At 27.8% G+C, this 14,245-nt stretch overlaps 1 protein-coding gene across 1 annotated transcript in view; it reads left to right on the top strand.

The window, feature by feature from the left end:
- trio (trio Rho guanine nucleotide exchange factor) overlaps nucleotides 1–14,245 on the top strand; it is a 669,473-nt gene that overhangs the window by 650,808 nt on the left and 4,420 nt on the right. Inside the window, exons 34-41 of the mRNA XM_024360812.2 lie at nucleotides 1,909–1,978; nucleotides 4,784–4,895; nucleotides 7,295–7,444; nucleotides 7,808–7,882; nucleotides 10,171–10,352; nucleotides 10,484–10,600; nucleotides 10,899–11,055; nucleotides 13,498–13,725. Coding sequence (XP_024216580.2) covers nucleotides 1,909–1,978; nucleotides 4,784–4,895; nucleotides 7,295–7,444; nucleotides 7,808–7,882; nucleotides 10,171–10,352; nucleotides 10,484–10,600; nucleotides 10,899–11,055; nucleotides 13,498–13,725 — 1,091 coding nt within the window. The remainder of the gene's footprint in view (nucleotides 1–1,908; nucleotides 1,979–4,783; nucleotides 4,896–7,294; nucleotides 7,445–7,807; nucleotides 7,883–10,170; nucleotides 10,353–10,483; nucleotides 10,601–10,898; nucleotides 11,056–13,497; nucleotides 13,726–14,245) is intronic.

Raw genomic sequence — 14,245 nt, 5'->3', positions numbered from 1 at the left:
ATATTAACCGGGTGCATTTCCTTCAGTGCAGCGCTGTGTAGCCTTCTAAAGTCTCCTATTAATTCATCCTTTTTCGGTCCGAATACTTTATTTTCAAAAGCCTTAAGCCGCTGTTCTTCCCTTATTGTAAGAGGTCACGTTTCGTATTCATAAAGAACTGCAGGAAGGATAATAGTTTTGTAAATTCTAACTTATTCGGACTGAAGGCGCGAGTTAAGTTATTTCGAGATTGGAAAGTAACAAACATTTACTGCCTTTAATCTAGCTTTTATAAGTAGTAACATTATAGGTTTTTTTTATAACAGTCTTTGAGATTTTTATGGGATCCGTTTAATGATCATATCTTCAAATTAATTAATTTTTTATGTTCCTTTCTGCAGTCTTTCATCACTTTTCAGCAGCTGAACCTATTATCTTCTGTTAATTTTTAAGAATGGTGGCTTAACAAAGTTAAACTTTTTATTTAATTTCTCGATTCAAAACCAGTATTTTTGGAAGTTTGCTTAGGACACTTCAGTTTTTCTGTAAACAATTTATAATTAGATGTTTTGAAGTATATTTATTCTGCTCTCTTAATTAAGAGAAAAAAATTATTCATGATATACTCGTTTATACTAATCTACAAGCACCATACCGCACTATGTATGTGTACTTCTCTAAGCAATTTTTTATAATATTCATAAATATGTGGAATGTTTCAAACACTTGAAAATCTTGAGAAGGAATCATCAAATGGTGGTACTTCAAACATTAATTTAAATTATAAGGTTCCGTGGCCATCTTCTTATCAAACGCCTCGGAAGATTATCAGGGATTGTTAAGAATGAGAGATTACGAACTAATGGATGGTTAAGAAGTTTGAAATGAAAAGTCATTGAATTGAAAAGAAGCATATCTTATTCGGGCCAAATCTGCAACGAAAGGGACGTTAAGGTCTTTGTGGACGAGTTTATTTGTGACGTAATAAGGAGTATAAAGGATTTTGGATTGTAAGGATTGGATACGGGAGGAATTTGATGGTTTGGTAGAGTCCTAGAGCTCTAATCCATATGTCTAAATTGGTCTGATTTTCATATTATATAATATTTTTTTTGTAGAGAATGGTTTTTTTTTTTTTTTTTTTTTTTAGGGAATGGGAAGTTTGAGACGTTTGACAAGTAGGTATTGTAGCAATCGAAGTCTACGATCAGTTTCTAGTACATAATTTAAAATGAAAGTTTAGTGATAATAATGTCATCATGCGAACTAAGGAATGATCGGGTGAAAGAATTTAATATGATTATTATTAATTCTAAATTTACAGTTCATCTCTTATTTATATTTGGTTCTGTTACACTAATTGAATGTGATTACTCGCTGATCTGATTTGGTTTAGTTATTTCGTTGCAATGCGTGAGAACAACCCCTCATTACGAAGATATATTGTCTATTATTCTCCTTCTAGGGAAGGGCCGCCTTGTCAATCCCATAACGGCTAACAGCCTCCCCCAGGCCATGTTGAAATGGTTCATGTTTATTTTATTTACCCAATTTAAGTTGTTATTCTGGTTTACTAAAGCCTCCATCTACATAACCATAGAATTTTATTCTCTAAACTTTTTTGTTAATGATCGTCTCTTTTTGTAAATTAAGTATACAAAATTAGATAAGAAGCGCAAGTAACTACATCAGAATTATTATTTATCTTTACAAATACATTTAGTACTGAAGTTTTGAACGTTTACTATATTGTTTTGGTTAATATTGCTCATGTTGGATCCGAAAGCACCTCGAATATTTATATAAAACTAGATTAAGATTTTTTTCACAGTTTGCATGACTGTAAGTTCTGATTTTAATCTCTTCTGATCTTATTTGTTTAACATTTATTTAAAAAAATTATTTATTTATTATTGTTTTTATTTTCAGACCCTGGACCCAGTGACGGTGGTGTCGCTACCACTAATTCACCTGTAAACAAGAGAAGAGTTTTCATGGGGCAAGTATTTTATTTACTTTAAATTATAATATATTTAATTATTTTTTGTTTATTAGTTTATTTAATTATTAATAATAATAATAATTTTCTTAAATATTAGGTTCTTATGAGATCATTTCTTTGAATATAATTGCTTAAATGAATTACATTTTGAACTGAAAATTTTATATTAATTATTTTCTTTGATCTAACAAGACTAGACCTTAAATTTGATAATAAATTTAAATTTTATTTCGTCTCAAAATTTTAATAATAATAAAGACTTAGCGAACCCGAAGGTTCGATGCCGATACTACCATGGTAACTAGCACTCCAAAACCCCAATCTACTAAATCAGTCATAACGCAATCCTTCCACCTACGTTTCGGTTTACGCCACGGTTCAGTGTTTGTTAATATTTTAGGGATCCGCTTGTTACCAAGTCAAACGACCTTATTTGATCTTATTCGCCACAATGATATTAACTTGTGTTATGTATCTCATTGTGTACCTCAATTCAGTGTTGTGTATCTCTCTGAATTCTCCGGTCAACACATCTTTTTTCGGTCCAAACATTTTACATAATACATTCAAAAGTTTAAAGTATTACTTTCGAAAGAAATTTTTTCAAAAACCTTAAGGTTTGTTCTTCCGTTAGTGTAGGTCTAGTTTACTCGTCTTAAAATAGAACTTGAAAATCAATTTGTTTACTTGATAAAAAAAAATTAATTGTTTTATATTTCAAAGCGTAATTATTATTAATATACTATTGTTTACTCGTTATAATCTGATCTTTTAATATAAAGGCTATATAAATTAAAATAGATAAATATAACTACTACCAAACAGTGGATTATTTGAGTTCTACCCTTTATAATAATATATACATATCATATCAGTACTGAGTACAGAAGTATAAATAGTCCCCATTGCGGACTTAAAGAAGAATGTGATCTAAATCTGTTTTAGTGTTTGCTATTGTTTACCACTTTTACAACGATTGGATCATTTTGTTCCAAAAATAGTGGCGGAGTAAATCTGAGGAATTTGTTTGAGTCGATCCAAGATATTTTCGTTTCACTCGGCTAATAAATAAAAGATATTTATAGATAGCCGAATCAACTGTCGGCTTAATTTTATTTTTATTAAAAATTGTAGGTTACAGTTAAACAAAAATATATATAAATCTGCTTACAAAGTAATTAAATATGATTTTTTAAATACCTAAAGAAACAATGGAATTTGACAATCTTCTCGCATCTTAAATAACAGTTATTGTAAAAATATATTTATTTTACTACGATTTTAGTACGGGTGATTTGTTTAAAATGAGCAGAAATATTTTGCCTGTGTTCTGTTCAGGTATTTACAAAATTACTTATTCAGAGAAATGTTTTCAATATTTTTATAAAAAAATTTTTTGAAAACTTTTAAAAATTGAGTTTCATTGAGTAAAAAAAAAAAAGGATTTATTAATATTATAGTATAGTTATTATTTACTTTTTGTGAAATGTTGACTTATGAAGTCAAATCTCTTCGAATCCAGTTAAAAATGTTTTTAAAAACTAAGATTCTTTTTACTTGTTATCCATTACTTGATATCCAGGGGTCTTTTTCAAGTCAAAGATTTGATGTATTCAATCAACTGTTGGCAATACTGCACCAGTTTATCGTTTTGATCAAATATTATTTATAAACGCCACATTTATTTTTCGTGATTAAATTGATTTAAATTCGTGAATTATCTACGTCAATTTTGGACATCTTATAATTTCTTGAACAATATTAATTAATGCCTTGCTGGAAATTTCTTTATAAAATAAAATAAATGATTTTTGTTCTACATATAATTGCAATGATTCGCATGTTTCATTTACCTTTTTTTTAATTTATTACTTAAAAAATATTAATATATTGTATGAACAATACAATTTTTAACTAGGAAAGAACAACGAACGCATCATTTTAGTTACATCTCATCTCAAACATCGTTTTATAGGATATATATGTATTTTTTCTGACTTCGAAACTTCTTTGGCAATGTCTGTGCCAAATGTTTTGTCGGGCTTTGATATGAAGCAAAGATATGTCAAAAAAAGGACCGTGTAATCTGCCAAAAGTAATAAAACGATATTTATCTTCAAAGTTGTTTGCCACACTGAAATAAACTAATAATTTAATATTTATTTAATTACTAAACTACAATGCGATTATTTAGTAACATGCGAACCTTGAACCCTGACTCCTGAACCACCTCCACATTCCCTTCCATCGCATAATGATGAAACTGGAATCAACAATACGCTTTTTACGCTCTCCTAAAAAAAATTATCGATTTGGACTGTTATGTTTTGCCAATGCACATTCCAACTCTTATCAAAATATTACACAACTTCCAGCGGTCATTAGAATAGTATTTCCTTTTTAAATCATTTAAATCGTTTATCATTACAATCTAGCATCTTTTTGTGAATTGAAATCAGATCATCTAAAGCGATTATTTATAATTTCTTAATTTATTTGTATCAAATAAAAAAAAAAATTTTAATTTAAAAACTCAATTTAAAACAAATTAATATATTTGTTTTCTTAATAAAGAAGGAATTAATAAAAAAACAAAAACTTGTTGTAAATTATTTTTGACTATGGATGAATTATTTTCCTCTTTCCTATTTTTGTTGATTTTTTTTATTTATTGATCTTAAAGAAATAATAATTATTATCAAAATTTTTAACAGAAACTATTACTTTTCATTTTATATATATTTTAGTATAAGTATATAGTATAATAGTAGACTGACGTATTAATTATTTTATTACTGTTAGAAGGAAGTGGCTTCCCCCTCCATTGAGAAAACTAAGCACTCCTAAAGTAGAAAAGAACCAGCCCGCAGAAAGACCTCCTCTCAAGAAAACACCATCGGACAAGAGATTCAAGGTGAGTTTTATTAAATAATTTATGCGTGGTATTTAAATAAAAGTATTATTTGTTTACAATATACTTTTATTATAAATTAATAACATACTTTTTATCTCAAACACTAAATTGTTTTGTTATTCTTTGTTTATGTGATGTTTCACAGTAATAAGCTATTTTCAAGTTTAAAATATAAATTTTGTAATTATTTAAATTCTTCAAGCTCTGAGTAATACAATACATTTTTTTGTTTTAATTTTCTTTGTAAATATTTATAAAAATAGAAAAACAACCTTACTCATTTAACTTTTGACTTCCATTTTTGAAAATTAAGATATTTAAAAAAAAATCAATAACATACAAGGTTTAACTAAAAGATTGTAAACTTATTAATTATACTACTTCATTCAATTTTTTTAAATTTATTTCTAAGCCCCATGGATGTGTAGGGTTTGATATTGGGGAGGGAGAGGTTTAATGAGTATTGATGAACTCAATCTTAATAGTGTCAATATAAAATATTTAACTACAACATAATTTTTAGTTTATAATCAAAAGATCTTCTGTTCCTATTATAACTATTTCATTTTAATTTCATAATAATTAGAAAAATGTATTTCATACATGATGATAGTAATATATATTAGAAAATGGGTGCTATTTCACCTAAATACTGAACTATAAAACAATCTAGTGTTTGAAATAAGTAGGGTATTATCCTTTATAACACAATTAAATTAATAAGAAGATAATAATGGTATTTGTTGGAAATTAACAATTTTCTAGGACTATGCAAAGTTATTTATTGAAAACTAATTATAATCATACATACTTAATTAATTTATGATGTTATTATATAAAATATAACAATCTCATCAATTATGGTTGACCATGTATTGTGAATTATAAATGGCATTGCCCAGGATCGCAGGAAATGAACAAAATCTAGATTTTTAAAAAATTCGGAATCAAATAATAAGAGATGCATTATGAAATGTAAAGTTAACCTTGATTGATCCCTGACAAAATTTTGAAGTAATTTATTAAAATTAAATAAAACCTCAAATTAAACTTTGAAATCCACTTATTATAATGGTCTATCAAGCTTTTGTACATTGCTAATAATTATGATAAAGCCCCTATCTTATTATTAAATTTGGATAAAGTGGATTCCAACAAAGACAAAAGAGTGTTGTATTCTGAGAGCATTAACTGGTTCAAGGGCACTGGATACTATATTAAGACCAGCTCATCTCATCCAGAATATTTTTCTTCCTTTCTTTTTTTTAAGAAATTAATTTTATAACAATAAATTATTAATTAAAAAATAACAAGATCCATATTCACTTTTCTTAATTTTTTTTTTTACATTCAAGGCTAAATAAGATATGATTTGAGAGTGACTGTTGTTCAAAAGGACAAGAAATGTATAATGCTTGTATGTAGGAAATGGTATAATGGAAGATCATTGATGGACCGTGTGTAATATATAAGAGGATGATGATCCAGGTGCAGTCAAAATAGCTCAAACAGTAATTAGAATATTAATGATCTAATTAGCAGAGTGAAAAAAAGATACAAACAACTAAAATCATGCAACAGAAGTAAAAGAATAGATAATATAAAGTAAAAAGTTAAGTAAGGTATGGCTAAAAAAGTGAATAAAAATAAGATGTCCAATGGACATTATTAATAAAAATTATTAAACAATTAATCAAAATGGAATTTATAACAAATAAAAATTAGATCATTTTAAGCCATACCTTTACTTTTATTTCTTGTTATCTATTATTTTATTTTGTTACATTACTTTAGTTGTTCTTTTTTTTTTTAACTCTGATGATACCCTGCTAAGTGGGGTGAAACGTTGGCTCACTATAAATAGTATATTTACCATTAAAGTTGTTTTCACTGCATTCTTATTTGCGGTCAAATACAAAATACACATCTTCCTTTTAAATCCTATAGTGTTTGTGGCGTCTTTATAAATTCATCAACAAATACAGATTATATGACTTAGAGTGTATTACATAGATTATAAATAATAATTTATTCATTATATTATTATATATTTTTTTTTGTGATAATGACAATCAAGAATGGTTCTAATAATCTTTTCCTTTGTTTTAAATACAAATCTAGTGCCCATTGGTATTTAACTTGTAGACTTCTTCCTTTTTACTTTACTATCAAGTGCTTTAAGTAATTAAATGTATTAATTTTCCTAATACTCCTATTTTATTTAATAGGCTTATCAATTTTTCTTTATGGCTAGATGCTAAATTCATATATATTGTTATTTATTATGCTAAAATTTATTATTTATATTCTGTTATACTATAGAGGATGTAAAATTATTGACAAAAGTTCTTGTATGACTACTATTTAGCTTATTAAAAAATTATTTTTCTTCTGCCTAGTCTCCCACGAGCGAAAGTAAACCTGCTGACGATACGGCTGGTCAGAACGGAGATGAAGCCGATGAGGAAGTGCTAGAGCTGCCACCACCCATGAAGCCTATCTCTGAACCTCTGCTGGTTCCAACATCTGATGATGCTCAAGCACAGAGGGTAAGTCCACTTTATTCCTCCCTAAAATTAATAACATTTTTCCAGCTTTTCTTTCATCAGGCTTACTCCAGGATTTTAAAAAAAATTGTTATAACATATATTTTTTTCCTACTTATAATTAGTTGATACACATTGTTTTATATATTTAATTAAAAATGGGTATGTGCAGTATTTATAACAGTCATCATTATATTTTTATTAAATCATTAAAAAAAATTAATATTTTTTTATAAGTTTAAGTTTTTTTTATATGCATCTTAAAATGAATTAATCCGACTGACATGTGCTATGCAAATTTAGTGAATAGATAAAAGTGTATAGAATTGTTAGCCCAGTAGTTGACAGCGGAGTATTCTGTTTCAGTCGTCAACCCTCTCGTTAGAGGGAGCTACTTCAGCCGACTTAGCCGAGATTGAGCAAATCGTCAAAGAGAGAATGGTGAATAGCAATGCTCATTTACTCTGCTTCAATGAGCATGTTTTGGGGTTTATATTTTGTTTATTTAGTACTCATGTAATATAAAATTTTGTTGTTTCAAACAGCACAGTATGAATTTATATTTTGTTTGTAGTTTGGCTTTTTATTTTCTTTCTTTTTGTTTTTTTAATACTGTTTGGTTACAAATTTAATTTTGAATTTGCTATGATTTTTCCACAAAGGTAATTTTAATTATTCCAGCTTCAGACAAACGAGTTGGTTACAGTTTGTATATTTCAAACATTTCATTTAGTAATTGTAACATCGCACACGTGTGAATTGCATGTCACTTGAGTTCTGAGTTTGTAGTGATGATTGTGCTTTTTTTCTTGTATATTTCCCTTTTTTGTTGTTTTTTTTTTTTAGAATGTAGTAATTAAAATTTGATGACTGATCAGTGATGATGGTGAGTGAATGTGAGTGCTTTATTGAAGAAATTAGAATCAAAAATACCTGAAATTTAATAGCTTATTAAGAAAAACGAGGCAGTTGAAATGAAATTGGTGGAAATCTAAGAATTACAAAGATTGGTTTAAGTCCAGTTCCAGAACTATAACAATTATTTAGTAAAAAATCAGAGAAATGGAAACCTACAACACAACTAAAAATCCAAATTTTATTTATTTGGCAGAAAAAAAAAGAATGTGTTGAGAATTATGTTGGTATTAATTCCATAAAATAGATGTTTTTTTGGAGTAATTAAGATATTAAGAATAAACATACTTGGCTTACGGTAATCACTAAATTTTTTAAAAACTCAGCTTATACCTTCACTTTTTTAAATTGTCATTGACTGAAAACTTTGTTTGATTGAGTTTACTGGATCTACTCCACTTTCATTATAGCTGACTCTGATGATATGATACTTTTTAAAATGATTTATGTAAATTTTTTCTTGTTTTATGAATTTTAATATAATACTATGATTTATTTTATGAAGGCCTTTTTTTAATTATACTTAGGAATATGATAATTAATCCAGTTGAAAATCAATTCTTATGTTACAGGCAGACAATCTCCATTTTACTACTAAACATTTTTATTTTGTTTATTTTAATAAGTTATTCTTCATTAACAAAACTAAAACATTTCATTCTTTTTATTTATTTTTTGATATTATATATTATTGTTTTGTTAGAACCACTGTGTCTCGTTTTATGGATTGAAAAATCCTCCGGTTTAAAATAAATTAATTAATTCTATCAATTAAAAATATGTTATTATAAAAGAAAAAAAAGTGATATTTTTCGGTTTCTCAAATCAATACACAAATTATTTATCCCTCAGTTTTATTATTTATGTGTGCAAAAATCATCAGTTTTAAAAATTTCTCACTCATTGTCATCCCAAATATTTGGCAAATTAATAATAATCAATCAAGTATAAATATGACTCTTTCAGAGGAGTAAGAAATTCGGAGTAAAAAAAAATCATTACTATTTAGGCAAAATTTATCAAATGTTGGACATTTTTAAAAATAGTCAACACAAATATGTTATTTATGGTTCACTCTTAATACCTAAAAACGGGCAATATTGTTAATGCAAGTTGTGTACCGAAAGGAGCAAATATTTTACGATACTATTCTTATATTTGTTATAAACTTTTTAATGTTATTAAGATTTATGGTACTAATAGGTTATTCAATTCTAGTATTTCATAAAGTTTTCTATAGTAATATTTACATCTAAACATCAAAATTCTTAATTTTTCTTTTTAATCTATCTTCTTTTTATGGAATCCTCTTTTTATATGCACTTCCTCTTTTTCAGAAATTTGGCCCGAATTTTTAATTATTTTTTTTTTTAATTCAATAAAACATCCTTTATCTCCTGTTTTGGGTATTTGCATCTTTGAGGCACAAATAATATTGTCAGCATCTTTTATAATAATAATCATATTTTATGTTTGTCTGAAATAAATCCCATGCAAAAGAGTAACAAATAATATTTTCAACTTTAAAAATATACAAACATTTGTTCTAGAAGAAATATACGATTTGCTATTTTACAATTTATTAAAAAAAGTGTATTGATCCTTTAGTTGTGTAATTAATTTTTTTTATCATTTTATTGTATTTTTAAATAATATATATCCATAAAAAAATTCTCAATTTTGCCTCTAAATTAATATTTATGCAGACATTGAGGAATATAAAGGGCTGCTTTATTTAGCCTCCTAATGACAGATTTGTTGAAAACCATTTATGTCATATATTTCAACGATATTGATTATGATTACTTTTTTAGGAACAACACTCTGAGAAGACATCGCAAGTTACGCCAGTGAAATCTCCCCCAGAACCTCCTCCACCACCACCTCCTCCACTAGAGAGTGCTGAATTATCCCTCCAAAAGAGGAAGTATGTTATCCAGGAGTTAATAGATACGGAGAGAGACTATGTCAGAGATTTAAGTCTCGTTGTCGAAGGGTAAATACATAATATTATCATTAATGTTATAAGAAAAAAGAACTGTTCACAAAGACTTAGTTGGTATTTAAATTCATTTGGCCTACATAATTATTAAATTTATTAATAAAGTACCTATAATCCTGTTTTAGGTATATGGAGTTAATGAGGGACCCAGAACGCCCTGTACCAATGCCCGATGACTTGAGAGGTGGAAGGGATAAGATGGTCTTTGGTAACCTCGAGGCTATTTATGAATGGCATAGGGAGTAAGTCACTTTTCACTAACAATCACAATTTAAAGAGAAAAGAACTGTTGTTCTAATGAAAAAATATTTTAGGTAGTAGAAAGTATTTCTTTTGTTTCTATTTTCTGGGATGATTTGTTTACTGTTTAATTTTTGCATTCCTGGTTGATAAAAAATGTTAACATTTTTTAAAAACCACTTGATTTCATTAATTTATTTTCAATAAAATACCAATAAATTTGAAAAATATAAAAGATGGATATATATTCTGTTAATTTATCTTATGTAATAATATATCATTAATTTTTTTTTTTTTTAGTACATTTCTGAAAGCACTGGAGAGATGTTCTGAACACCCAGAAGAGTTGGGTTCACTTTTCAAGAGATCTGAAAGGAAGTTGAGAATGTATGTTATATATTGTCAAAACAAGCCTAAATCAGAATACATTGTCTCTGATTTCGAGAACTATTTCGAGGTACAGTCTTTTACAAATATTTATTTTTCTGATAATTATGGCAATAGAATACTTTCACTAATTTGAAAACTCAATACTTTTTTAAAGTAATAAAAGAAGCAAAACATGATGTAGCTACTTCAGCAATGTAATTTTTTAATATAGATACAGATATTTTTCATATCCCACAGGTTATAATACATTTTTTTCATCTAGTTGTTTTGATTTTAAATAAATGAAAGAAATACCATAGGCATCTCTCGTCAGGAGGAACATTTTTAGCATTAGCTACTGATTCTGACATTTTTCGATTGTAAATTAAAAATTATTATATTTAAAAAAATGTTACTAGTGTTGGGGCGAAGGGTTTTTCGTGAATGAAAAAGTTATATATTCCTCCTAATAAAATATTAGCTTGTTCAGGTTCAAAAATATAATCTGGGTTAGAAAAAAAAAACAGAGGACCTGAAAAATAAAAATCACAAAAAACCAAAATAATGAAGAAAAGAAATTAAATTATTAAGAACAAATCCTTCCAATTGATATACAAAAATTAGTTATTGTAAAATATAAACAAATGAAAATTTTAAAAATAAATTATCCTATTATTATTATTAAAAATATAAATGAGTAAAATATTGATATAAATATACAAACCATATCTTTTAATAAAGAAATAACTAAACCTTATAATGGTGAGAAACAAAAAAAGAAAACTTGAGGTTTGATAAAAAGCTAAAAAAGAGTCACTCACAGTAGGTGGCCAGTTGAAGTGTTTTTGAAGGAAAATGAAAGTCTCTTCAGAAATTGCTGGGGTCATGCAAATATTGATAAAATATGATGGGTGAGGGAAAAATGGTGCCCCAAACACAAGAAAGATTGAAGAATTACGGTGAGTCGTGGGCTGGAGCTCCAGATACCCAGACAGCTCCGATACTTCTTAATACTAACAAAAGACTAGCCTTATCCCATGGCCTTAAGCATGGCTAGGCCCTAATCCCACTGAAGTCGGTACTGTTGTATGCATACCACACCACAACAGTATATAATATTTACACAAACCACAACAAATCTCCTAATTGTCCCTTATTTACGAAACAAATTCTAAATAAATTTCAAATACAAAATAACTTAAAGTTAACTTATACATAACAAAAAATTAAAAAAACAGTTGGAAAGTAAATAATTAAAAAAACATAAACAACTTTAAGAACTAGTATGAAAAAATAAAACATGATTTGTTTTTTAGTTCTATTTTTACAATTAGTTATTATAATTAGGAATTTTCCTAAGCTAAGGCAACATGCTGGCCAACAGGCTCGAAGTTTACAGATAAATTGGTAACATTGATGACTTTCTTGCATTTACATGCTCTAGAATAATTTAAGATGGTATAAATAATAAAGGGCGATCATGGAACAACCATTTTAGTTTAATGAGCAGTGATAAGGATTTCTTTTGGATTATTATTTAAACTTTATGATCATCAACTCATAATATAAGCAAAGGATTTTGGTGGGCACTCATGAGACAAACCAAGGTTAGATTATATTAGATCTTGTTCATTAGGCCTATGTTAACTTATGCCTCAGAAGCATGGACCATGGTAAATGCTGTTGAAAATAAACTGTTGGTATTTGAACGGCAAATTCTGTGTTGTGTTTATGGTCCTGTGAAAGAAGAAATTTTGAGAACACAAGAACCAGGAGCTATATTCCCTGTATAACAACCTAAATATCATCAACTTTATAAAGTTGAGAAGGTTAGGGTTGGGCTGGATATATGATCTGAATAGAGAAAGTAGAAATTCCAAAGAAAATCTTCAAGGATAAGACTGACCGAACCTGAAGGAGAGACAGATCTAAACTATGATGTGTGAACAGTCTGGTAGCTGACTTGATGATCCTTAATACAGCAAACTGGAAGGTTGCTTCAACAGATAGAGCTGGACCAATACGCCATCCATTATACTACATATCTAGCTAGAAATATTTTGGATGGTGATACTTGCGACCAAGAAAATTTTGATTATTTTGATTAAATTCACCCATATACATAAAATATATTACATATGATATAATATTTAAATTCATTCTTAACCATCCATTATACTACATATCTGTGGTGGTTGTGAAAAACTAAGTAAGTCGAATTGCCTAAAAATTGAGTTAACTGGGTTTAAGTCCTCCTCTGGACCTCTTAACCAATTTGACAATATTTAAGAAATCCCAAAGACGATTTAATCCCTCTTCAGGACCTCTTAACCAATTTGACACTACTCAAGACGTCCTGAAGACGATATAAATCCAGTTAACTCGATTTTTTATGACCACTACAGATATAAAGAATAAGTATAAGGAAAACAGGAGTATTCTTGTTTTATGAGAAGTTTACTTAATCATTTTATTTTGGTTTGACATAATTGCATTTTGGACATTTTTCATTTTCTTATATTTTTTTTAGGATTTAAGGCAAAAGCTCGGACATAAGCTGCAAATATGTGACTTGCTAATAAAACCTGTTCAGAGGGTTATGAAATACCAACTCCTCTTAAACAACATTTGTAAATATACAGAGCGAGCAGGTTTGACCAGCGAAACTGAAGCTTTGAGGCAAGACATTGCGGTCCTACAGGTTGTTCTCAAAGCGGCCAATGACATGATGGATGTTGGAAGGCTTCAAGGATTTGATGTAAGTTTAGAATGCCCTATATTTTTTATTTTCAATTGATAATACTCAATTCTGAATACGTCATAAATAGAAATCGGATTTTTGTGCAGTAAAAACTCAAAATGTGTAAAAACAACCAAATCCAGCATTAATCAACTTTATTGTTTAATTTATAATATTAATACATGGAAAGTTTAACTCTCTAATTGCTCTCTACATTTATAAAATATACTTAAAAAACTAAACTACCCTGATTAAAAACTTAAAGTGTTGTCCATTATTGAAGATCTGTGAGGAAGCTAATTTTTAAACTTCTAAAAAATACCTCAATTTTGAGTTTTAGAAAAAGATACAAGCAAGGTACTATGTAGAAAGGAGTATTCCAAAATATTCTTTCAATAAAAATTCCCTTTTTATTTCTGCTAATATCTCTAGTAGCATGTTCTTCTTCCGCTTAGTTTTTCAATACACATACCAATATATCATTAACAAAAAAACTAACAAGTAATAAGTCAATGTAGAAAAACTTTAAAAAAGTTTG

The sequence above is a fragment of the Halyomorpha halys genome, unplaced genomic scaffold, assembly GCF_000696795.3.
Source record: "Halyomorpha halys isolate HHAL.00 unplaced genomic scaffold, Hhal_1.1 Scaffold87.1, whole genome shotgun sequence".
Taxonomy (NCBI): Eukaryota; Metazoa; Arthropoda; class Insecta; order Hemiptera; family Pentatomidae; genus Halyomorpha; species Halyomorpha halys.
This window is presented reverse-complemented; position numbering and strand designations above follow the sequence as displayed.